The 23,287-nt window shown below is 45.7% G+C and overlaps 3 protein-coding genes across 3 annotated transcripts in view; all 3 read right to left on the minus strand.

Annotated features, from left to right (window-relative positions):
* The window catches only part of ABL1 (ABL proto-oncogene 1, non-receptor tyrosine kinase), a 134,069-nt gene extending 133,719 nt beyond the window's left edge, over positions 1 to 350 (minus strand). The window contains exon 1 of the mRNA XM_060013961.1: positions 215 to 350. Coding sequence (XP_059869944.1) covers positions 215 to 350 — 136 coding nt within the window. The remainder of the gene's footprint in view (positions 1 to 214) is intronic.
* A 614-nt stretch (positions 351 to 964) lies between these two features.
* On the minus strand, positions 965 to 1,063 carry LOC132426991 (uncharacterized). Its single transcript, XM_060013964.1, has one exon. It carries the CDS (start codon positions 1,061 to 1,063, stop codon positions 965 to 967), a length of 99 nt encoding a protein of 32 aa, XP_059869947.1.
* A 3,999-nt stretch (positions 1,064 to 5,062) lies between these two features.
* On the minus strand, positions 5,063 to 19,544 carry EXOSC2 (exosome component 2). Its single transcript, XM_060013965.1, has 9 exons — positions 19,417 to 19,544; positions 17,971 to 18,072; positions 16,176 to 16,221; positions 15,862 to 15,951; positions 14,717 to 14,782; positions 8,771 to 8,839; positions 7,435 to 7,611; positions 6,906 to 7,034; positions 5,063 to 6,383 (listed from the first exon to the last, which is right to left on the minus strand). The coding sequence occupies exons 1-9, from the start codon at positions 19,536 to 19,538 to the stop codon at positions 6,303 to 6,305; spliced, it is 882 nt and encodes a 293-aa protein (XP_059869948.1). The 5' UTR covers positions 19,539 to 19,544; the 3' UTR covers positions 5,063 to 6,302.
* Between the last annotated feature and the right edge of the window lie 3,743 nt (positions 19,545 to 23,287).

Genomic DNA, 23,287 nt, shown 5'->3' on the forward strand with positions numbered 1-23,287 from the left:
AATAAGCAACTCAAAGAGATTTTGAATAAAGCCATCCAGTGTCACCAAGTAACTTTTTCTTATACAAAGAAAGTTCCACCAGAAACTAAGAGATAACTACAGAAACAGAAGTTTTAAGTAAAACTGGAGAGAACTGACACAAGTGCTGTGGTTCAAAAGTTCCTTAGGCATTCCCGAAGCTGAAAACAGGACCAGAAGCTTGAAAAGCACTCACCATGTTCCACAAAAACATTGCAGTGTGGACCCCCATGCCTCGATGATTCTTTCTTGCCTGCTCCTTTGATAAAGTGCAGGGCAGGCAAACTTGGCCTTCTCTGGTCCCCAAGAACTTTTCCAGGCTGCTGCCCCATAAAGTAACGATAGGCACCCCTTTCCAGAAGAGGGTTCAAGATCTTTCAGAATGATCAGGGAGCTTAGAAGGAAAACGATCTATATGTGGGATTTCACATTCACCGTATCTCCACAAGTCAGTAATTGAGGTCAATCACAAGACATCTTCCATTGTGAAAGGAAGCGAAGATTTTAGGTTGACATGTGTAAACAGAGGAGTTCAGATTATATTCGCAGTTTATCAATTCGAAGTAATGTAATTGCGATGTGATCCCAAAGTTTCTTGATTTTAAGTGTCTTTTACTGGCTGAGTTAAGTTTCTTCCCTTTCAAGCAGAAAAACCTAAACAGAAATATTCACAGGGTATGCTGTACAAGGGTCAGTAAGGCTAAAGTCATGTCGATTTCCACACATCAGGAAAACGTGGATCGTGTTTGAAGGCTCCTCCAGAACCTTTCCTGGGGAAGTCACCCAACCCCTATCTTGGTGTCTTCATCTTCCGACAAACTTCCTGCTGCCCTAGCTGCCGCTCCTGCTTCTCTACCCTGCTCTCCGGAAAAGGACACGGGTCACCCCGACTTCAGCGAGAGCTGGCCCTCCACTCAGACGAGAAGGAATGCATTGCCAGCAACTTTTAAGTCCGCTTTTTAAAAGGCCTGTGAAACCAGTCCAAGCTTTTCCTTTGCATTAAAGTTTTTGGCTGGGCTGAGACTAAGGGGGCCGTAGGTGACATTGGAAGAAGTCAGGGCATTAGAGGCTCACGGGAGCAACCTGGGGGGAAGGGGAGGCCCCTTGACAGCAGGGATAGGATTTGAATGGGGGGCTCCGAGGCCAAACCTGGGGCCGGGAGTCGGAGCAAGGAGCGGCTCGGGGGCAAGAGAGAGGCTGCCGGGGCGAGGCACGGGTGGCTTACTCCGGGGGCGACGCTCCTCCACGCCTCAGGAAACGGGGTGTCCCAGGTCTGGGGAAAGAGACCACCCCGAGGGTCCCAGAGCCCGGGCGGGGCTGTAAGGGACGAAGGACTCTCGCGGCCCCGAAGGCGGGTCGCGGGCAGAGAGGGAGAGGAGGCCCGGCCGCCTCAGCTGCTCCGAGCCTGGGGGTCTCTGCCCGAAACACCCCCTCCCCCGACCCCGGACGTTGCTTCGGCCACCGCCGCCAGGCAGTCACATCCCCCGGGCTCCGTCGCAGGGCCCGACCTCCCCCCGCAGGTAGGGGCCGTGGACAACGGAAGGGCTCCTCAGCCGCAGGACCCGGGAACCGGCTCCGGCTCCAGCGCTGTTCAGGGACGGTCACCGACCCCCGCGGCCGCCATGATGGATTACGAGCCGCTCACAACGAGGCCAGGCCCCGCCTCTGGCCCCGCCCCCGGTGACGTCCGGTGCGCGCCGCGAGGTGACCGGGACCCTCCCGGCGCCGCTTTCTGGGACGCCGCCGCACCTTTTGGCTCTAGTCTCCCTGCCCGCCGGAGCCCAGCCCCGCACGACCTGTTAAATGTGGTTTTTCCGAGGGCAAGGTGAGTGGTAAGGAAGCTCCCGCCTCCCCTGTACTGCCATTGGTCTCCGAAAATCCGGGTCAGATCACTCTCCTGCATCCCATTGGCCGGTAGGGACAGTACGGCTAGAGCCTCCAGCCAACCACTTTTGGCGTAGCCCGCAGGGCGTGCTGGGAGTTGTGGTCCTGCGGCGCCAACCCCTGTCAGCGCTCGCCGGGGACTTGCCTTCTACTCCCAGCTCCTGAGCTTCGGTCCGCCCTCCTGGGAGCCGGTGGACTCTATCCGGCCGCGCGTAGGGCTGGCCGATGGCTCCCCTGAGCGGGTAGTTAAGACCGGCGAGGAACCAAAGCAAGGGGAAATCTGCGGATTGGATTTCCCCAGAACTGGAGTTGGATTACTTCCTTGAGCCTCTTTAGGAGAGAAAATTTAGCTCGCTCCTGGAAACTGAGGTATTTGGTGACTTCACCGCCCCCCCCTCACCCCCAGCTTCCACCTTTACTCCAAGAAGCATAAATATTAGAACTAGCGAAAAATAGACAACTGGAAAGCGTCCGACATTCTGCTAACGAATTCTTTCTTTGGAGTATCAGGAAGCTCACCCATTAAAGAAACAGCATTTAAGAACCTTTCGGAGGCAAAACCAAACACAATCTTAGATGTCTGGGTGAGAAGGAACCTTTGAGATTAATCTCAAACTCATACAGTGAGGTATATTAACTTCTGGGGGCGGAGGAAAGATTAAACAATCTCATTTCAGAGGTGTACACATATTTACATGAAAACATGTTAGCCGAGATCGTTGAGTAGGCCTACAGAGCTAGCCGATGACCCGGACACACCAAACCCACACCTGCCATAACCCATTTTATGCAACTAAAATGCACCCTTGTCCCCAGTTCTTCACTCCATGTGTCCCCAGAGCAGTGCACCTACCTTCCCCGGATATACCCATTTCTAAGAGGATCCACTCATCACAACACCTAGTCTATACTATGCTGTTATGCTTTTCATAAACTGTATTCTCATTTAATCCTCACTCTAGCCCAGTGAGGCATGGATTGCTAACCCCCATATACAGATGGGGAAACCGAGTGAGATGTGACCAGGTCATTGGCCTAGTGATGTGTGACAAAGTCACTATTTTTCCACTGCACCATTCAGTATCAAGTAACTGTTGACTTAATGTCAGACAGTTGTTTTTTTTTTTTTTTTTTTTTGCGGTACGTGGGCCTCTCACTGTTGTGGCCTCTCCCGTTGCGGAGCACAGGCTCCGGACGCGCAGGCTCAGCGGCCATGGCTCACGGGCCCAGCAGCTCCGCGGCATGTAGGATCTTCCTGGACCGGGGCACGAACCCGTGTCCCCGGCATCGGCAGGCGGACTCTCAACCACTGTGCCACCAGGGAAGCCCCAGACAGTTGACTTTTTAGAAGTTGCTACTGACAGTAGAGGGAAACCAGTTGCATTACAGGTGGTGTACATTCAGTTACCGAGTTGTGTATTTTAGAAATACTTTTGCTGGATTGGGAAATGGTGCTAATTTTATAGATATTGGCTTGAAGAAAAAATAGTCACTTGGAGGTACTGAATGTGAATCATATGAAAATGTGTGCCCAAATTTAGAAGTGGAATTTATATTTAGATGTTAATTGGGTTAGCTTTGCTCTATCACTAGTCTGGCTGACAGACTTGGTCCTGGCTTGTAGAACACTCTTCAGACTTCAACAACTTTGTTCCCTTTAACTCACCCCCTTTTTTTTTTTTCCTTTTCTTTTTTTTTGCGGTACGCGGGCCTCTCACCGTTGCGGCCTCTCCCGCTGTGGAGTACAGGCTCCGGACGCACAAGCTCGGCGGCCATGGCTCACGGGCCCAGCCGCTCCGCGGCATGTGGGATCTTCCCGGACCGGGGCACGAACCTGCGTCCCCTGCATCGGCAGGTGGACCCCCAACCACTGCGCCACCAGGGAAGCCCTTTAACTCACCCATTCTTATCCTGGTCATCACCCTAATCTTTCTCTTTGAATTTGGCTTTTTATTCCTATTAATGCTTTAATCATTTCCTACACATCTTCATTCTTCTCTCTAGTTTAGCTTAAAATTGAGCAATCAAATCAGAACTCTTACTAACCCACACTTCTTAAACTAATAATTCATTCACAAGCATTGTGGAGCCCCTGTGTACCACTGTCCTGGGTGCTGGGATAAAATTGAGCGGGGGACACAAACGGATTCATCCTTGTCCTCCCAGAGCAGACATGGGACGGACAGGCAATAAGTAAAATGAGTAAAATCCAAAGTATTAGTCTCAATGCTGGAAATAATATTTCTGGACCCCATAACCTTTCACAATCAGTCCAACCCATTCTCTAAAGGGCTGCTTTATGACACCTCTCTAGAGCTTAAACCTACAGATTCATAGTTGCTAATGAGCTTTAATGAAGTCACTTTAATTCTGTGAATGGCTTTCATTTATAAATGGGGGTCATATCAAACTTTACAAGGTTATCATGAAGATCAAATGGGATCTTGTTTCCCACAAAGATTGAGACTATGCTTCCTAAAGTCTGGGTAGAAGCCAACAGCACTAGTTTTAGGTGAACTCCAAGCCCAGACTGCAATATTTCCTTCCACAGATGCACGGTATAACACTGTAGAATGATACGCTCAAGGACTTAAAACTAGAATCCTGAGCCCAGCAAATGCCTGACAGTCAGAAGTAAATAAATGTTGCCAAATTTGAATAAATCCCTTTAAGCTCACATATTCTATTAAAAGTGATTCAGTTCAGTCTAATTTTGTCCTCATGTTTATAAAGCAAAGCAACCTACAAGTTGCTACAGGGATTCAGTACCCGTGTAAAAACTTCAGCTTTTTTTTTTAAAAAAAAAACACCTACTGGAATTACACTTAACAAGGGCACCCTCTAGTGGGCTACAGAAAGTGGATAATCACCAAAAGGTGCTTTCAGACCTTTATATATTTCCACTTAGTAGGTAGTCACTATTCAGAATATACTGAATGAACAGCAGGGGCTGGCAGCTTGGGAGACCAAGTGAGAAAGATAAACTTTCAACGAACCTCCATATGTCCTGGTCAAAACCAACCCAAACCAGGGATGCAGGCTCCCATCCTTCCCCATTGCCTTCTCTTAAGGGGCACACAACCTGGAATGTGTTTCAGAAACAACAAGGGAGCAAATCCAAAGTTGCAACATAGCCTATACAGTATTCAGTTGTCTGCAAACTCCTCAAAACAGGTGATACACTTGGGATAGGAAAAAAAAAAAAAAGAGAGATAAAATTTGTCTGAATAATGTTATAAAGAAAAGACATACAATTTAACAAGAAAGAGCTGAGCTATATTTCAAAACTGTCAAATGCTCCACCTTACTCCTGAAACTGTCCTAGGTTTAAATTTTACTAGGTGACTCGAGTAGTTAGGTCTCTGTCAGAAGAATTCCTATCTCCCAAGCCTTCCTTCAACTGTACTCACTTCCCAAGTATTACACAGAACACGAGAACAGAAACAGTGATGCCACATTTATAAATATAAAAAAACAGTTCACCAAACAGCACTCTCATATACTGACTTTAAAAGAATGTTTCCCCAAAACCCAAATCAGGGCATCATTTTTAGATAGTCATCCGAAAAACAATGCACAGACATTCTAGCCCTTCCCACTGAGAACTAAAACATCTTGTTTTTACCTTTTAACCCTGAATTATTGAAAAGTTAATGCGTTACTCCTTCAACTGTAGGAGGAAAAACACCTTTTCTTTTCCCATCTCCATTTTTCTTACTTTGTTTTCATGTTTATCAGAGCACCCAAAACATTCATTCTCTTTTATCCATAATTCAACTTCTTACAAATCATCCTTGAAGGCAGGACAGATTAAGGCAGCCTGGCGGGAATATACTCGCATCTATCACTAGGAGGAACATGCAATGGGAAATAAGATTCCAACCAAGCAAAAGGCTGCTTGGTTGCTTTATTCTTCCATTTGATTCTTGGGTTAACTTTACCAACTATATTCTTCAGTGCTGTACTCGCACTGTAGGAGAGGTGGGAATGGAGGCCAAAGCAGACCATTTGGGGGTCAGGGAGGCCATGTTTTCTGTACAGGCAATTTCAGGGGGCATTGTGCCTGGTGATGGTTGATGGTAAGCACAGGACAAAAGATTCCTTGTGTTATTCCAGGATAGGAGTCCATTCGGCTGGAACACTGAGTGCTTTTAAGGCCTGAAACTACCCCAAAACTCTGTGGGCAACCCAAAGGGCCGGCAGTGCCGTTCACCTTCCCCCAGGCTTTGCCTTAAAACAGGAGAAAGCAGGTCTTCAGGGTGGAGGCAGCCCCTTGCAGGTAAAGTGATGAGCTCCCCAGGTCTTCACTGAGCTGCACGTGGGGACCACCAAGCAAACTGTTCACTTTCAAGGACTGCTCCGGCCAGGTACACACAGTCCTGTCCTTCAGGTGCCTCTCCTTATCCCTCCTGTTCTAAAAGCCTCTGGCGTGTTTCCATCACAATTTCCTCCATTATTTCGGGCTTTAAGATGTCTTTGATCTGAAAAAGAAAGGGAAAAAGGTACTTGTTCTAAGCACACCATCAAGCCAATCCAAATGCAGAAACCAAGCATGATTAACATGAACCTTCTGTTTTCCTTTCGTGTATCAGAGGCTAAGTATTTGCAAGATATGATCTGCTAGAACCAGCTTAATAAATCAGCAAGGTTCTATGAGATATAGCTGACAAGAACAAAGATGTTACTCTGGCAGTCACTAGAAAGAAAGCTAAAACTTGGGATGGGCAAGATGAAGTCCAGGGGGTTGCTGTTGTAAATTAGCCTCACCTGGCACCTCCAAACGCCCACAAATCCTTACACTGACATTAGACATTGAGAATATTACTAGCATCTCGCGAAAGCTCTCCAGACACTCAACAAGGCTGTCCACCAGATCAGTTCACACCGATGGACATGGTTAAGGTATGTGGGAGACATGCTTGCTGTCTGAGGAAACATGGAGCAGATGACACTTAAGGCTGCTCACAGATCAACAAGGAAAAGGGAAGCCCCGGGGAGAGTACCTGATGTGGAAGGGATGCTTCATAGCAATACAGGATACTGGTATCATACAGCATCATTCTCTGAGTTGCCAGCGAGACGATGCAGTTCCGAAGCCGGGAGATCACCTCTCGATCAGCAAGGGAGACAGGCTACCAGGGAATGCCAAGGGGAAGGGGAGGGAAATAGAATCAGGACCAAAAGAAGCAAATGGTTACAGCAAATCCCGGGAATCATTTATAACTGAGGCAGCATCACTCTGGGACTCCAAACCAATCCAACTGCTAGCTCCAAGAGAGATTAAAAAGGATGGCTTCTTCAGTGGCTCTTAGGCTACTACCCTGCAACTTTGCCATCTCTGCCGAGAAAGATCAAACCAGGCGCTGATTTCATCTCTTCAGAACAAGAGAGGGCGACACAATGTTTCGATGGAAATTCAAACCAACTCAAACTATAGCAATGCGGCAGATAGAGAGCGTCCCCACCTGCCACAGAGGCACAGCACCGACTAAGTGCCGCTCCATCCCAACAGTGACAATGGCGTTTACTCACCTCCAGGTTTGCAATGAAGCCCCCTGCATCCTCTTCTTTGTGCTCAGGTGTTGGGTAGATCCAGACGAAGCCGTTGTTGCCCAGAATCACTGAGGCACCGCATGGCAAGTCATGGAAGTGAGTCTTCTGCCGTTTCACCAGGGAGGGGGAGACCTGAACCAAAACGCCCTGACCTAGCTAAAAAAGTATATCGTAAATTAAGTCACTGTAGGATCATCAGTGAGGCAACTTAAAAGCAGAGTACAGGATGTGTCCTAGTTGGACTGGAATCAGGGTCCTTGCTGTTGATAACTGCCCCTACATGCACATACATAGTAAATACACAGAACACTTCCGGATGCATTAGTTGTTTACATATCCCAACAGAAGGTAACTTTCCATCTCTTCTCTTCTCTACCATTTATCTTCCTTCGCAGTCGTCTTCACATTCTAATCCAGGGCTGGTGCCACAGCTGTTAGAAGCTGGAGCCAATGAGGACGTGGGCTCGAGCCTCCTGTGGGTCAAGGAGCACTATTCTGTTCCACCTTTACCTCAACCACCCATCCTGCCCACGAGATACGCCACTGGACAAGGTGACTGGCCCAGGGCTGGGTGCAAATCCATCCCTGGTCCCGGCAGGTCAGCTCAAGCCCCACATCCCGCTGAGGGGGCGTCTATTACAGGACCCGGGCCCACGAAGGTCCGCACGTGCAGTGCGGCTGTGTCCTCTCCTGCTTCAGGGACGTGAGCGTGATTGGCTGTAGCCACTCCACTGAGGAAAGAGGTTTTTGTTCCACCCAGAAAATGAGAACGTTCACCCAGAGAAAGGCAAGAGACTGATAAATCATAATTTGGTTTGGGAAGTATGCTATCATTAAGAAAACAAAGAGCCTCCACGCTGTCACCTTACAGTAGAAAAGCGGTACGATTTCATTTAGAGGCTCAAGAGACAAGCCCATCTTTCCCAACAATAATATCCATTTTATTGACTGGACACGTGTCTAAGGGCTGAGGCCATCCTACTTCATCAGTCCATGACCTCCCTTTGTTCTCAGCACAAATGCAATGCGAAGCTGCCACGCCCCTTGGGAGAGAGCAGAGACAGCAGGGCCGCAGGGCCCAGGGCCCAGGGTCATAGGGGCTCTTCTGCCAGAACAGTCTCCGCAGAAAAAGGGTTAGAGTTGTCATCCTTGATGATGCTACCGGCCCTCACTGTGTGAATCAGTGTGTGGGATGCCAGCCTGTTAAGGCTTGACTTCTGGAGGGCTTTAGGTCAGCATTCCAGAGAGCACTGGGGATTGGGAAATGGATCTGAAGTCTCAGTCAGCAAATGAGAAGAGCCAGAGCCCAACTTACTTTCCCGTATTTGAGACTCCTCGTGTGCAGAGAGACAGCTCCATCGGAGAACACTGCCTGGACCTCAGCCTGGCCGGGTGATGAAGGAACAAACACTTGCACGTCACCTGCGTCCCTGGTTCCCCCCTCCAACCTTTCCTCTAATGGCCAAGAGTCCCGCCCAAAGTCGCAGATGGACCCAGAGGTCACACTGCTGTGACCTAACCTCTCCCCCTTGGCTGTCATGAATACTCTGACATGAACACCACCTCTTCTACTCCCTCAGATAAAAGTTAACATCGCGGGTGGGGTTAATGGCGGGCTCTGGGAGGGCTCACACCAAGGAGTACTTCCCAGGACTTCTGCTGCCAGTGTCCTCGTCCTCACGGTGAGACACAGCCACCCCCCGCCTCTGCAGGAGACCCTCCAACACTAGCAGATCGAGATAGCCTCATCCACCAGAGGGCAGACAGCAGAAGCAAGAAGAACTACAATCCTGCAGCCTGTGGAACAAAAACCACACTCACAGAAAGACAGACAAGATGAAAGGGCAGAGGGCAATGTACCAGATTAAGGAACGAGATAAAACCCCAGAAAAACAATTAAATGCAGTGGAGATAGGCAACCTTCCAGAAAAAGAATTCAGAATAATGATAGTGAAGATGATCCAGGACCTTGGAAAAAGAATGGAGGCAAAGATCGAGAAGATGTAAGAAATGTTTAACAAAGACCTAGAAGAATTAAAGAACAAACAGAGATGAACTATACATAACTGAAATGAAAAATACACTAGAAGGAATCAATAGCAGAATAACTGAGGCAGAAGAACAGATAAGTGACCTGGAAGATAGAGTGGTGGAATTCACTGCTGCGGAACAGAATAAAGAAAAAAGAATGAAAAGAAATGAAGACAGCCTAAGAGACCTCTGGGACAACATTAAACACACCAACATTCGCATTATAGGGGTCCCAGAAGGAGAAGAGAGAGAGAAAGGACCCGAGAAAATATTTGAGGAGATTATAGTCGAAAACTTCCCTAACATGGGAAAGGAAATAGCCACCGAAGTCCAGGAAGCGCAGAGAGTCCCAGGCAGGATAAACCCAAAGAGAAACACGCCAAGACACACAGTAATCAAATTGGCAAAAATTAAAGACAAAGAAAAATTCTTGAAAGCAGCAAGGGAAAAATGACAAATAACATACAAGGGAACTCCCATAAGGTTAACAGCTGATTTCTCAGCAGAAACTCTACAAGCCAGAGGGAATGACATGACACAGTTAAAGTGGTGAAAGGGAAGAACCTATAACCAAGATTACTCTACCCAGCAAGGATTTCACTCAGATTTGATGGAGAAATCAAAGCTAAGAGAATTCAGCACCACCAAACCAGCTCTACAACAAATGCTAAAGGAACTTCTCTAAGTGGGAAACACAAGAGAAGAAAAGGACCTACAAAAACAATTAAGAAAATGGTCATAGGAACATACATATCGATAATTACCTTAAACGTGAATGGATTAAATGCTCCAACCAAAAGACACAGGCTTGCTGAATGGATACAAAAACAAGACCCATATATATGCTGTCTACAAGAGACCCACTTCAGACCTAGGGACACATACAGACTGAAAGTGAGGGGATGGAAAAAGATATTCCATGCAACTGGAAATCAAAAGAAACCTGGAGTAGCAATACTCATATCAGATAAAATAGACTTTAAAATAAAGAATGTTACAAGAGACAAGGAAGGACACTACATAATGATCAAGGGATCAATCCAAGAAGAAGATATAACAATTGTAAATATTTATGCACCCAACATAAGAGCACCTCAATACATAAGGCAAGTACTAACAGCAATAAAAGAGGAAATTGACAGTAGTACAATAATACTGGGGGACTTTAACACCTCACTTACACCAATGGACAGATCATCCAGACAGAAAATTAATAAGGAAACTTAAGATTTAAATGACACAATAGACCAGATAGATTTAATTGATATTTATAGGACATTCCACCCATAAACAGCAGATTACACTTTCTTCTCAAGTGCGCACGGAACATTCTCCAGGATAGATCACATCTTGGGTCACAAATCAAGCCTCAGTAAATTTAAGAAAATTGACATCGTATCAAGCATCTTTTCCGACCACAACGCTATGAGATTAGAAATCAATTACAGGGGAAAAAACGTAAAAAACACAAACACATGGAGGCTAAACAATACGTTACTAAATAACCAAGAGATCACTGAAGAAATCAAAGAGGAAATCAAAAACTACCTAGAGACAAATGACAATGAAAACACGACAATCCAAAACCTATGGGATGCAGCAAAAGCAGTTCTAAGAGGGAAGTTTATAGCAATACAATCCTACCTCAAGAAACAAGCAAAATCTCAAATAAACAATCTAACCTTACACCTAAAGAATCTAGAGAAAGAAGAACAAACAAAACCCAAAGTTAGCAGAAGGAAAGAAATCATAAAGATCAGAGCAGAAATAAATGAAATAGAAACAAAGAAAACAATAGCAAAGATCAATAAAACTAAAAGCTGGTTCTTTGAGAAGATAAACAAAATTGGTAAACCATTAGCCAGACTCATCAAGAAAAAGAGGGAGAGGACTCAAATCAATAAAATTAGAAATGAAAAAGGAGAAGTTACAACAGACACCGCAGAAATACAAAGCATCCTAAGAGACTACTACAAGCAACTAACTCTATGCCAGTAAAATGGACATCCTGGAAGAAATGGACAAATTCTTAGAAAGGTATAGCCTTCCAAGACTGAACCAGGAAGAAATAGAAAATATGAACAGATCAATCACAAGTAATGAAATTGAAACTGTGATTAAAAATCTTTCAATAAACAAAAGTCCAGGACCAGATGGCTTCACAGGTGAATCCTATCAAACATTTACAGAAGAGCTTACACCCATCCTTCTCAAACTCTTCCAAAAAATTGCAGAGGAAGGAACACTCCCAAACTCATTTTATGAGGCCACCATCACCCTGATAGCAAAACCAGACAAAGATACTACAAAAAAAGAAAATTACAGACCAATATCACTCATGAATATAGATGCAAAAATCCTCAACAAAATACTAGCAAACAGAATCGAACAACACATTAAAAGGATCATACACCACGATCAAGTGGGATTTATCCCAGGGATGCAAGGATTCTTCAATATACACGAATCAATCAATGTGATACACCATATTAACAAATTGAAGAAAAACCATATGACCATCTCAATAGATGCAGAAAAAGCTTTCGACAAAATTCAACACCCATTTATGATTAAAAACTCTCCAGAAAGTGGGCATAGAGGGAACCTACCACAATATAATAAAGGCCGTATACAACAAACCCACAGCAAACATCATTCTCAATGGTGGAAAACTGAAAGCATTTCCTCTAAGATCAGGAACAAGACAAGGATGTCCACTCTCACCACTATTATTCAACATAATTTTGGAAGTCCCAGCCACGACAATCAGAGAAGAAAAAGAAATTAAAGGAATACAAATTGGAAAAGAAGAAGTAAAACTGTCACTGTTTGCGGATGACATGATACTATACATAGAGAATCCTAAAGATGCCACCAGAAAACTACTAGAGCTAATCAATGAATTTGGTAAAGTTGCAGGACACAAAATTAATGCACAGAAATCTCTTGCATTCCTATACACTGATGATGAAAAATCTGCGAGAGAAATTAAGGAAACACTCCCATTTACCATTGCAACAAAAAGAATAAAATACCTAGGAATAAACCTACCTAGGGAGACAAAAGATCTCTATGCAGAAAAGTATAAGATACTGATAAAAGAGATTAAAGATATACAAACAGATAGAGAGATATACCATGTTCTTGGATTGGAAAAATCAATATTGTGAAAATGACTATACTACCCAAAGCAATCTACAGATTCAATGCAATCCCTATCAAATTACCAATGGCATTTTTTACAGAATTAGCACAAAAAGTCTTAAAATTTGTATGGAGACACAAAAGACCCCAAATAGCCAAAGCGGTCTTGAGGGAAAAAAAACGGAGCTGGAGGAATCAGACTCCCTGACTTCAGACTATACTACAAAGCTACAGTAATCAAGACAATATGGTACTGGCACAAAAACAGAAATATAGATCAATGGAACAGGATAGAAAGCCCAGAGATAAACCCACGCACCTATGGTCAACTAATCTATGACAAAGGAGGCAAGGATATACAATGGAGAAAAGACAGTCTCTTCAATAAGTGGTGCTGGGAAAACTGGACAGCTATATGTAAAAGAATGAAATTAGAACACTCCCTAACACCATACACAAAAATAAACTCAAAATGAATTAAGACCTAAATGTAAGACCGGACGCTATAAAACTCTTTAGAGGAAAACATAGGAAGAACACTCTTTGACATAATCACAGGCAAGATCTTTTTTGATCCACCTCCTAGAGTAATGGAAATAAAAACAAAAATAAACAAATGGGACCTAATGAAACTTAAAAGCTTTTGCACAGTAAAGGAAACTACAAACAAGACGAAAAGACAACCGTCAGAATGGGAGAAAATATCTGCAAACGAATCAATGGACAAAGGATTAATCTGCAAAATATATAAACAGCTCATGCAGCCCAGTATTAAAAAAACAAACAACCCAATCCAAAAGTGGGCAGAAGAGACCTCAATAGACATATCTCCAAAGAAGACATAGAGATGGCCAAGAAGCACATGAAAAGCTGCTCAACATCACTAATTATTAGAGAAATGCAAATCAAAACCACAATGAGGTATCACCTCACACCAGTTAGAATGGGCATCATCAGAAAATCTACAAACAACAAATGCTGGAGAGGGTGTGCAGAAAAGGGAACCCTCTTGCACTGTTGGTGGGAATGTAAATTGATACAGCCACTATAGAGAACAGTATGGAGGTTCCTTAAAAAACTAAAAATAGAATTACCATATGACCCAGCAATCCCACTACTGGGCATATACCCAAAGAAAAACATAATTCAAAAAGACATGCGCACCCCAATTCACAGTGCTGTTCACTGCAGCACTATTTACAATAGCCAGGACATGGAAGCAACCTAAGTGTCCATCGACAGGTGAATGGATAAAGAAGATGTGGTACATCTATACAATGGAACATTACTCAGCTATAAAAAGGAACGAAATTGGGTCACTTGTAGAGACGTGGATGGATCTAGAGACTGTCATACAGAGTGAAGTAAGTCAGAAAGAGAAAAACAAATATATTAACGCATATATGTAGAACCTAGAAAAATGGTACAGATGAACCGGCTTGCAGGGCAGAAATTGAGACATGGATGTAGAGAACAAACATATGGACACCAAGGGGGGAAAGTGGGGGGGGGCGGTGAGGGGTGTGTGTGATGAACTGGGCGATTGGGATTGACATGTATACACTGATGTGTATAAAATGGATGACTAATAAGAACCTGCTGTATAAAAAAAATAAAATTCAAAAGTTCAAATAAATAAATAAACAAAAATATAGATCAGTGGCTTTCAAACTTTTCTTTATACAACCCACAGCAAGAAGCATATTTTACTCAGAGTACATGTACGTATGTTTGTGTAAGCAACTGAAACAAAAGTTTTACCAAACCATATCTTTCTTATAGTTTCATTAAAAAAAAAAAAAAAAAGTTAACGTCGCTAAGAAAATTTGAGCTAGCTTAAAGCATGGGCCACTGTAAGTTACAAGACCCAAAGACATGACTGAGCAGCAGCAGGTCTGAACAAGAGCTGGAGGGTCAGCTGGGTTAAGGAGACAGAGAAAGGCTGTAGCAGAGCCCTTCACACTCAGTCAAGGACTCAGATCCCTGCCAGGATTCCATGTTTCTCGTGTGGGAGACCTACAGTTTAAGCCCCAATTACTAGCTCCACAGCAAACATAAAGATGCTGGAATGCAAGGTAAAGGATACACTGATAAGGTCCCCTTCCTGCAAGAAACCTCTCATTGCCAGCTCATCCTCTGCAGATCTTCTCCTCTGAAATACACAAAGAGATGGCCACGTTATGGAAGTCAGATCCTAAAGGAAGATCTCTCTCCACCCGTCTCTTCTCTTTCACTTCCTCCCGAGATCTCTGAAGGCAGCCACAATGTTCACACACCAGAGTAGGTAACCTGTACCACTGAAGGAAGACAAAGTGACAACCACTACTTTCCGTCTTACAGACCTTCCCACGGCTCCTCTTCTCCTTCCTCTGAATGATATTCAAACTCCTTACGTGATATTCAAAACCCTCCCAATCTAGACCAGGCCTTTTCCGCGCTTACCTTCTGTGGCGGCCCTCCACACTCCAGCAGAACCAGACTGCCTCCAGCTTGACTGTTATCTTTGCTCACACATTTCCCTTTATCTCAGATTCCCTGAACTCATCATTAAAATTCTACTCATCCTTCAAGGATCAACTCCAACACTCATCTTTCCTATGAGCTTCTCTCCAGGAACTTAATCACTCCTTTTGTACAATCACACGCCTGTCTATTCTTGGACTGCCGGGTATTCAGACCAGTTATTTCATATCCCCTGCTAGTCTAAGCTCTTTCAGGAACTCAGTCGTGCCTCCTGGATCTTGGCATTCTCCAGAGAGCCTAGCACAGTGAGCCTCTCTATAGATAGATGCTGGCCTGAAGGTAAAGCGGAACCACTGCGTTTTATAAAAGGAGGCAGCTCAGGTCCTGTGGTTGTCTGGAATAATCAAATGCCACTCAATTCATGGAAAGCTAATCTAAACACAACTTTTCAAGGAACACTTTCACTGAGCAAAGCTGATACACCCAGAGAAGGAAAGTTATTAGCACCAAGCATCTGAGAGCTTCTCTCAACTCTCTTTTGGGATCGCTCCCCATGGACATTCCAGATCCTACCATATACCGGTTGCTGCCTAAGTTGGGAGGCCTGGGCCAAGTGAAAAGCCTATGTGTACATCAAGGCAGCAAACTTCACAGCAGACAAACAGGAGTAAAGGTGGCAACCTCAGGGTAAAGCAAAGTTCTCTGGTGGAGCAACGGACCCCAGAGCTCTCGCCAGCAAACTATACAGTCCCAGCCGCAGACCCTTACCAGCTCTCCTCCGGGAAGGTTCATGGATGAGAGAAGCAAGACTGAATCCAGCCTGGAGTTGGTCTCCACCTTCCACCTCTTCTGTTGAACCTACAAACAAAGAAAGCCCACACCTGGACACATACGCCAGGGGCCAGAGCTCACACTGTAAATGACCAATAATTCCAAACGTAATGAACTGTTTACATCAAAGGTCACAGGAGAGCCAAACACAACGAATGCCTAGTTCGCATAAATGCATGTAGAATGACTATGCCATTCATTAGATCACCAGCCTGCTTTTGCTTTGTAAAAACCAACCAGATAGACTTTACCTCTGTGATTCTCCCCACTACAATGTCTCCCACTTCACCATTGTACCTGAAAGATGAAACAGAAGGCCCTCCATCAGTGAAAAGGCTTCATTACAAGACCAAGTTACCATCTGAGATTTCAGTTAGACAGGGGTGAAGGCCTTGACGAGGCACCACATTTAGTCAATTCACATAGTTATGCTGTTTGGACTTATTCTCAGGAACTGATAACTTCAAACATCCTGTATGTATAAAGTCTCCATTAACTAACTATTCTTAAACCATTTATTGCAAATAGTTCATCAAGCCTGAAACCCCTATTTTGTTAATTACATGAAAATGAGGGACTTCCCTGCGGTCCAGTGGTTAAGACTCTGCCTTCCGATGCAGGAGGTGCGGGTTCAATCCCTGGTCGGGGAACTAAGACCCCACGTGCCGTGGGGTGTGGCCAAAAACTTAAAACAATAAATAAAAAGAAAATGATAAGCATGGAATCTTTTCTGGTGGGCTCTGGAACACAGATGGGTTCTGCGTCAGCCAGAGGAGGAGAAAGGAAAATGAGACAGGACGCCGCCCAAACCAGCCTGCTCACTGCACCCCCACCCACTGGCTGCCTATCTCAGGCCCCTCTGCTAGATTCTAATGATGACGTGTCCCATGTCGAAGGCGCAGTCCCTGGACCTCTTCTCTTTTCAGCCCATACTCACTTGGTGAGCTCATCCAGCCTAATGGCTTTAAATACCACTGATGAGTATACCACTCCCCTCAATTCCAGAGTCTAGTCAACTGCTGGCTACCCAGCATCTCCATTTACGTGACTAATAGGAATTTGCAAAAGTAACACACCTACAACAAAGCTTTCCAGCAGCCCCCTTCACTCCCCCATAGCAAACTGAAACTCTCCCAGTTGTCACGAGCTCAGGAAATGGCAACTCCACCCCTCCAGTTGCTCAAGCCGCAATCCTTGGAGGAACCCTTGATCTCTCTCAATCTCTCGCTCTCTGTCTCTCTCTCTCTCTCTCATGCTCCAGGACAAGTCCAGCAGCAGATCCTACTACCTCTAACTTTCCAATATAGGCAGAAAATAAAAGGCATCCAAATTGGAAAGGAAGAATATCTCTTCTCACAGACATGGTCCTATATATACAAAATGCCAAAGAATATAAAGTCCAACAAATTTTCATGATTAAAAAAACACTCAGAACACAAAACATACTCAAAACAGTACATTAATCTGTCTCCCTAACCCTGTCCCTATCCCCCCACCTCCCCGGCCACCCACAGCAGCCAGAGTGATTTTATTAAAACAGAAGTCAGGTCATGTCCCTCCCCTGCTCCACCTCCTCCAGTGGCTTCCTAGATTACACAAAGTGGAAGTCGAAAATGTTTACTGTGGCTACAAGGCAGACAGACTGCCCACCTCACCTCTCTGCCTGCGTCTGCTCCTACCCCACTGGCTTACATTCTGGGGCTAACCTTCATTGAGCCCTTCTAGGTAGGAGGCTCTGTGTAAGTACTTTATGTGCACTGTTTCAATGAATTCCAATGAAAATCCTACAAGGTAAGTCATGCTAGGTCTCATTTTGCAGAGGAGGGAACCAAAGTTTGGAGAGGTCAGGAAACATAGGGAAACTTCTGAAGCCCGCGCTTACCTGTCAGTCATCTATACCCTTCCTATAGCCCTATATGTTCCCAAAATCCCAGACCTACAGAATGATACAGCAGGCCGGGATGGGGATGGAGGGTATGTCGTGGCAGAAAAGACCTGGCTGTGCAACTCGGATGCCACAAGAGAATACACACCTTTTGTTCTCACCTGGTTTTCAAAGCTTTCACGCAGACCAACTTGTTTACTCTCTCCACAGAGCCAGCCACAGATGCAATGAGCTTCTCTTCCCCCATATAGGTCCCATGGCCCCTGTTGCAACAGGAAGATACAAAGAATACCAGGGTAACACTTGAGGTGACCTCTCGCAGCAAGACCAATGTGTTCCTCAAACCTAACAGACTCCTCCTGCCTTAAAGGCAGGCTTTTGCCCTGGTTGCCATCTCTTCCTAAAACACTCCTTCTTTAGACAGCTACATGGACATCTCCCTCATTCTGCTCAAGTCTATTCAAATGTCACTTTCTCCACCAGGCCTTCCTCGACTATCCCATTTATAATAGTCACCCACCCTGCTGCTGCCACCACTACCATATCCCAACTACGCTCCACTCACCCTGCTTGGCTTTTAATTTTTTCTATTGCATTTATCGCCAAACATTCTGAATAACGTATTTGCTTGTTGTGCTTATTGTTATCTGTCTCTCCCAAAGAGAAAATAAACTTCACCAGGACATTGATTTCCACTTTGTTCACTGTTGTACCCCAAGCACACACATACTGAATGCATGAATAAAGGACTGAATCTTAAGATTTCCTGGGATCCAACAACCCCAAACTAAGAGATTAAAGGGCAACAGTATAAATGCTGTACCTCTCCTGTATGTACAAGTGTACCCCCTCCCCCCAAAAAAAGGCTGAGATAACCACTAGTATTTCTCTATGATGGTGACAGAACGGTGAGTTTTGCTTCTTTTCGTAATCATTACCTAATTTAATCCTCACAGCCTTATCGAATAGTTAATGTTATTATCACTAGTTTACGGATGAGGAAACTGACCTCGGAGAGACAGTACAGCCAATAATATTTGTGATGGCAGCAGGACTCGAACTCCAGCTGTCCAACTCAAGAGCCTGCCCTCTTAACGACCACATACGGTACTGCCCTCAGTTTCAAAGGCGGGTATTTGAGTGCATATAACAATGTATTTGTACGCCCTAAGCCCAAACAATGACTCGTTCCAAAACCGTAACCCCTGGCTAGGAGACGACGCGGAGGGATAAGGGGCCCAAGTCAAAAACGCCCACCGTCTCCCCGCCGAAAACTGTTAAGAGGCCCCAGCTCCTAACCCACCCCAGTCTTCCAAGTCCTCAACGAGGAAGGCTCAGGATCTGGGCCTCAGGCAGAGGACCCACGAGTCCGGCCACCAAAGATCAAGAGAGGAAGGTTTCGGGAGACTGGGGCAAATGCAGACAAAGACACACAAGATGCAGGGAGTAAGAAGTCCGAAGCCTAGAAACCTAGGCGACCGAGATGCTCAGCAAATGTGTCCCGGGTACCACGGGAACTTAGATGCAAGAGAGCACAGGCCCGGGTTTCACGTGGAGAGCAATGTAGCCGCCCCTTGTGGCCCAGAGTCCCCCACGTCCCCACGTACCGCATGAAGCCTGTGTCCGTGGTGATCGTGTCCCCCGGCACTACCAGGTGTTTTTTCGTCTCACGGCCCAGGCTCTCGCTAAGAGGCTTGCGAGCGACGGGAAGCCTCATCTCCATCGCCATCTTGACGCTAATAACCTGCGCAGGCGCAGCCCGACTCGGACTCGCAATATCCGCCTCCGCAATTCCCGTCCTTCGCTCTTAGGGGCGGGGAAGGGCGGGGCCTCAGAGGAGCGGCCAATGGGAACTCACGGTCTGGCTGCCATATTGACTATTGTAAACCATTAGGTTAACATGAAGGGAAGGAAGGAGTCGAGTTGCCATTTTTATTATTGGCAAGGCTGCCTTTGTGGAGTAATAAAAATCTCAAGTTGTATGATGTATTGACTTTTCACCAAAACTCTCTTGTACTCATCATCCCAGTTATTGTTTCACAGTGTTAGAGATAATTGAGAAATGGGCCTCAGAGTTTCCTTCCAACTCTAAGCTGCTAAAATCTAATTTTGGGAGGACTTCCCTGGTGGTACAGTGGTTAAGAATCCACCTGCCTAATGCAGGGGGACGCAGGTTTGAGCCCTCGTCCTGGAAGATCCCACATGCCGCAGAGCATTGACTGTGAGACAGTCAACGTCACAAGCCCATGTGTCACAACTACTGAGCCCGTGTGTTGCAATTACTGAAGCCCGTGAACCTAGAGCCTGTGCTCCACAACAAAGAGAAGCCGCCGCAAGGAGAAGCCCATGCACAACAATGAAGCTTGTTGCAATTAGAGAAAGCCCGCGGGCAGCAACGAAGACCCAACAAGGTCAAAAATAAATTAATTAATTAATTTTTTAAAAGTCCTTATCTTTAAACGAAGACCCAACGCGGCCACAAATAAATTAATTAATTTTTAAGAAGTCCTTATCTTAAAAAAAAAAAAATCTAAATTTTTGGGCATGAGATTGCCCAGAGGATCAGGAGGGGGGATATACAGAAAACACCATCTGGACAGAGAGAAGAGCCCCTTTTCATACTGTTACTAGTGGCCCCTGTGTTCTACATACTGCTGCCTCGTGGGCGCTGGTTCAGCACCAACTATCACCTACAACCCCAAACAACGCTCCAGGTGCTGTTTCCATTCTTTCTTAAGTGAGCTGATTTCCCTAGTATTTCTTTTGAAAGAACAAGGAACCATCTAAGACATTCAAACCTTGCCAGAAGGGTGTATTTGGCAGGGAGGACAAATGCACACATGATACGAAGATCTTCACTTGTATTTACTCATACAGTGAATTGAGCCAGGAGCTGTTCTAAGGGTTCCGTGATGAACAGATAGATGGATGTGTGGCTTTACCTATGGGCCAGGAGCATTTCCCTCATTTCTCTCCCTGCTTCCCACTACCCTCTCCCTCACCTTTCCCCTGCATGGTTTATAGCATCCACAACAGACTGAGTTTCAACCTCAGGGAACTGGAGATGATAATTCTTCATGCACAGAGACTCTAAAGGGGATTCAGTGAAGTAACTTGTGTCAGCACCACACATTGAGTCCAGTAAATCAGGTCTGCTGCCTCCTGAAGGTCCAACAGACCAACAGATTGATAAATCTTCAAAAGGACAGCATTTCTTTCACCTAAGCACGGCTCACAAACTACACTTGTCAAGAAAGCCAACCCTGTGAGACAGTCAATGATATAAATTCTAATGCCCCACAGGTCATGGGTAAGTGGACAGGCCAGACACTTGCCCTCCTCCTTGCCTGGAGGAAGGGGCTAGAGCCAAGAAAGCATGAGAAGGGCCCATATGTGGAGTCTGGCCTCAGCCAGAAGAGGGCGGTGCTGTCCTTTGAACCAGCATAGCTCAGTCCGCCAGGCAGCTAGGCCTGGGAGTGCCCCTAGACCAAGGCTGGGGTATAGTCTTGACATCATTCAGTTTCAAGGAGGGATGGACATAACGTGAACCCCTCCCATTCTCACAGCACTTACATTTAGGGAGCTTGTCACAACGTTGGGATTATGGATCTGAGTGTAGTGGCGGATTCAGTGTCTGGTGAGAGCTCGCTTCCTGGTTCAGATAGCTGTCTTCTCCCTGTGTCCCCACATGGTGGGCGGGGCTGGGGACTCTCTGGGGTCTCTTTTATAAGGCACTAATCCAATTCATGGAGGCTCCACCCTCATGACCTAATCACCTCCCAAAGGTCCCACCTCCTACTACCATCACCTTGGGGTTAGGATTTCAGTACATGAACTTGGGGGGGGGACATAAACATTCAGTCCCCTGTAGGTACCTTTTTAAAGAGGAGGAAACCGAGGCCCAAAAAGGACTAGAATTCATACAGCAGTTGGTAGCAGGGCCATGTTCCTTCAGACTGCACCTGCTTCATCCTAGAGCCCGCACGTCTTGAGGGATGGGTCCTTGGCTGGATGCTTCACAAATATTACGTTATGAACTCCTTATACTCAACCCATCTTGGACGCAGGCATTGCTATCCTCGATGGACGTTTGGGGCGACTGAGTGCACATCCTTAAGGGGCTTGTTAGAAATACAGGCTCCTGAGCCCAGATTTAGACACTGGGGCTCTGCAAAGTGGGGTCCACAAGTCTGTGAGGGTGTCTTAACTCCCAGTGTGATTTTTTTTTTTTTTTTTTTTTTTGCGGTACGTGGGCCTGTCACTGTTGTGGCCTCTCCTGTTGTGGAGCACAGGCTCCGGACGCACAGGCTCAGGGGCCATGGCTCACGGGCCCAGCCGCTCCGCGGCATGTGGGATCTTTCCGGACCGGGGCACGAACCCATGTCCCCTGCATCGGCAGGCGGACTCCCAACCACTGCGCCACCAGGGAAGCCCCTCCCAGTGTGATTTTAATTGCTGATCAGGTCTAACATTCACCACTTCTTCCCATATCCTTCTACCTCCCCATCTGTGCATGTCCAGGGCCATCTCCCCAAGACGATCAATGTCATCTCTCACCTGGGCATCACCGCCTAACTCAGCTCCCTAATTCTGTGTTTGCCCCTCCTACCACCCAATGTCCATACAGCAGCCAGAGGGAGCTGAACTTATCTACGGAACAGGAAGAAACCCACAGACATAGAGAACAGACTTGTGGTTGCCAAAGGGGAGGGGGAGAGTAGGAGAAGGATGGGTTGAGATTTGGGGTTTAGCAGATACAAACTATTATATATAGAATGGATAAACAACAAGGTCCCGCTGTATAGCACAGGGAACTACATTCACTATCCTGTAATAAACCATCATGGAAAAGAATAAAAATTAATAAATAAGTCTTTTAGGATACTCATAAATAAATAAATAAATAAAAACAGATCAGATTAAACCACTTCCTTGCTTAGAACACTTCTGGCAGCTTCCCTGTACACAAGAATGAAATCCACACTCGCATTTCCCTGGCTCTGCCCATCTCTGACCTAACCTGCTCTATTACTCACTACAGACGCTGCAGCCAGAGGCGCTGGCCCCAGGACCTGCGTGCTTTCGGTGCTCTCTGCGTGGAATGCTCTTCTCCCAGTCTTTGTGTAGCTGGCTGCTCTTCCTCACTTAGATCTCTGCTCAGATATCACCTCCTCAGAGAGGCCTTCCCTGACTACCGTATCTGGAATAATCCTCAGTCCCTCTTTTACCACTTGATCCTGTTTTATTTCTTGTCACTGAATTTTCTTATTTTTTTTTTTGTTTGTTTATTGCAGTCTTCCTCCACTAGAATGGGGATACTCTGAGAATAGGGCCGTTATCTATTTTGTTCATCTGGTACCTAGAGGGCAACCGTAAAACATTTGTCGAAAAAATGACATATATTTACTCACCATGTATCTTCCCCACAGGGTATAAGCCCCGCAAATGCCCAGACTTTTTGTTCACTGTCCAGTCCCT

This window comes from Delphinus delphis, chromosome 6 (assembly GCF_949987515.2).
Source record: "Delphinus delphis chromosome 6, mDelDel1.2, whole genome shotgun sequence".
Classification (NCBI taxonomy): Eukaryota; Metazoa; Chordata; class Mammalia; order Artiodactyla; family Delphinidae; genus Delphinus; species Delphinus delphis.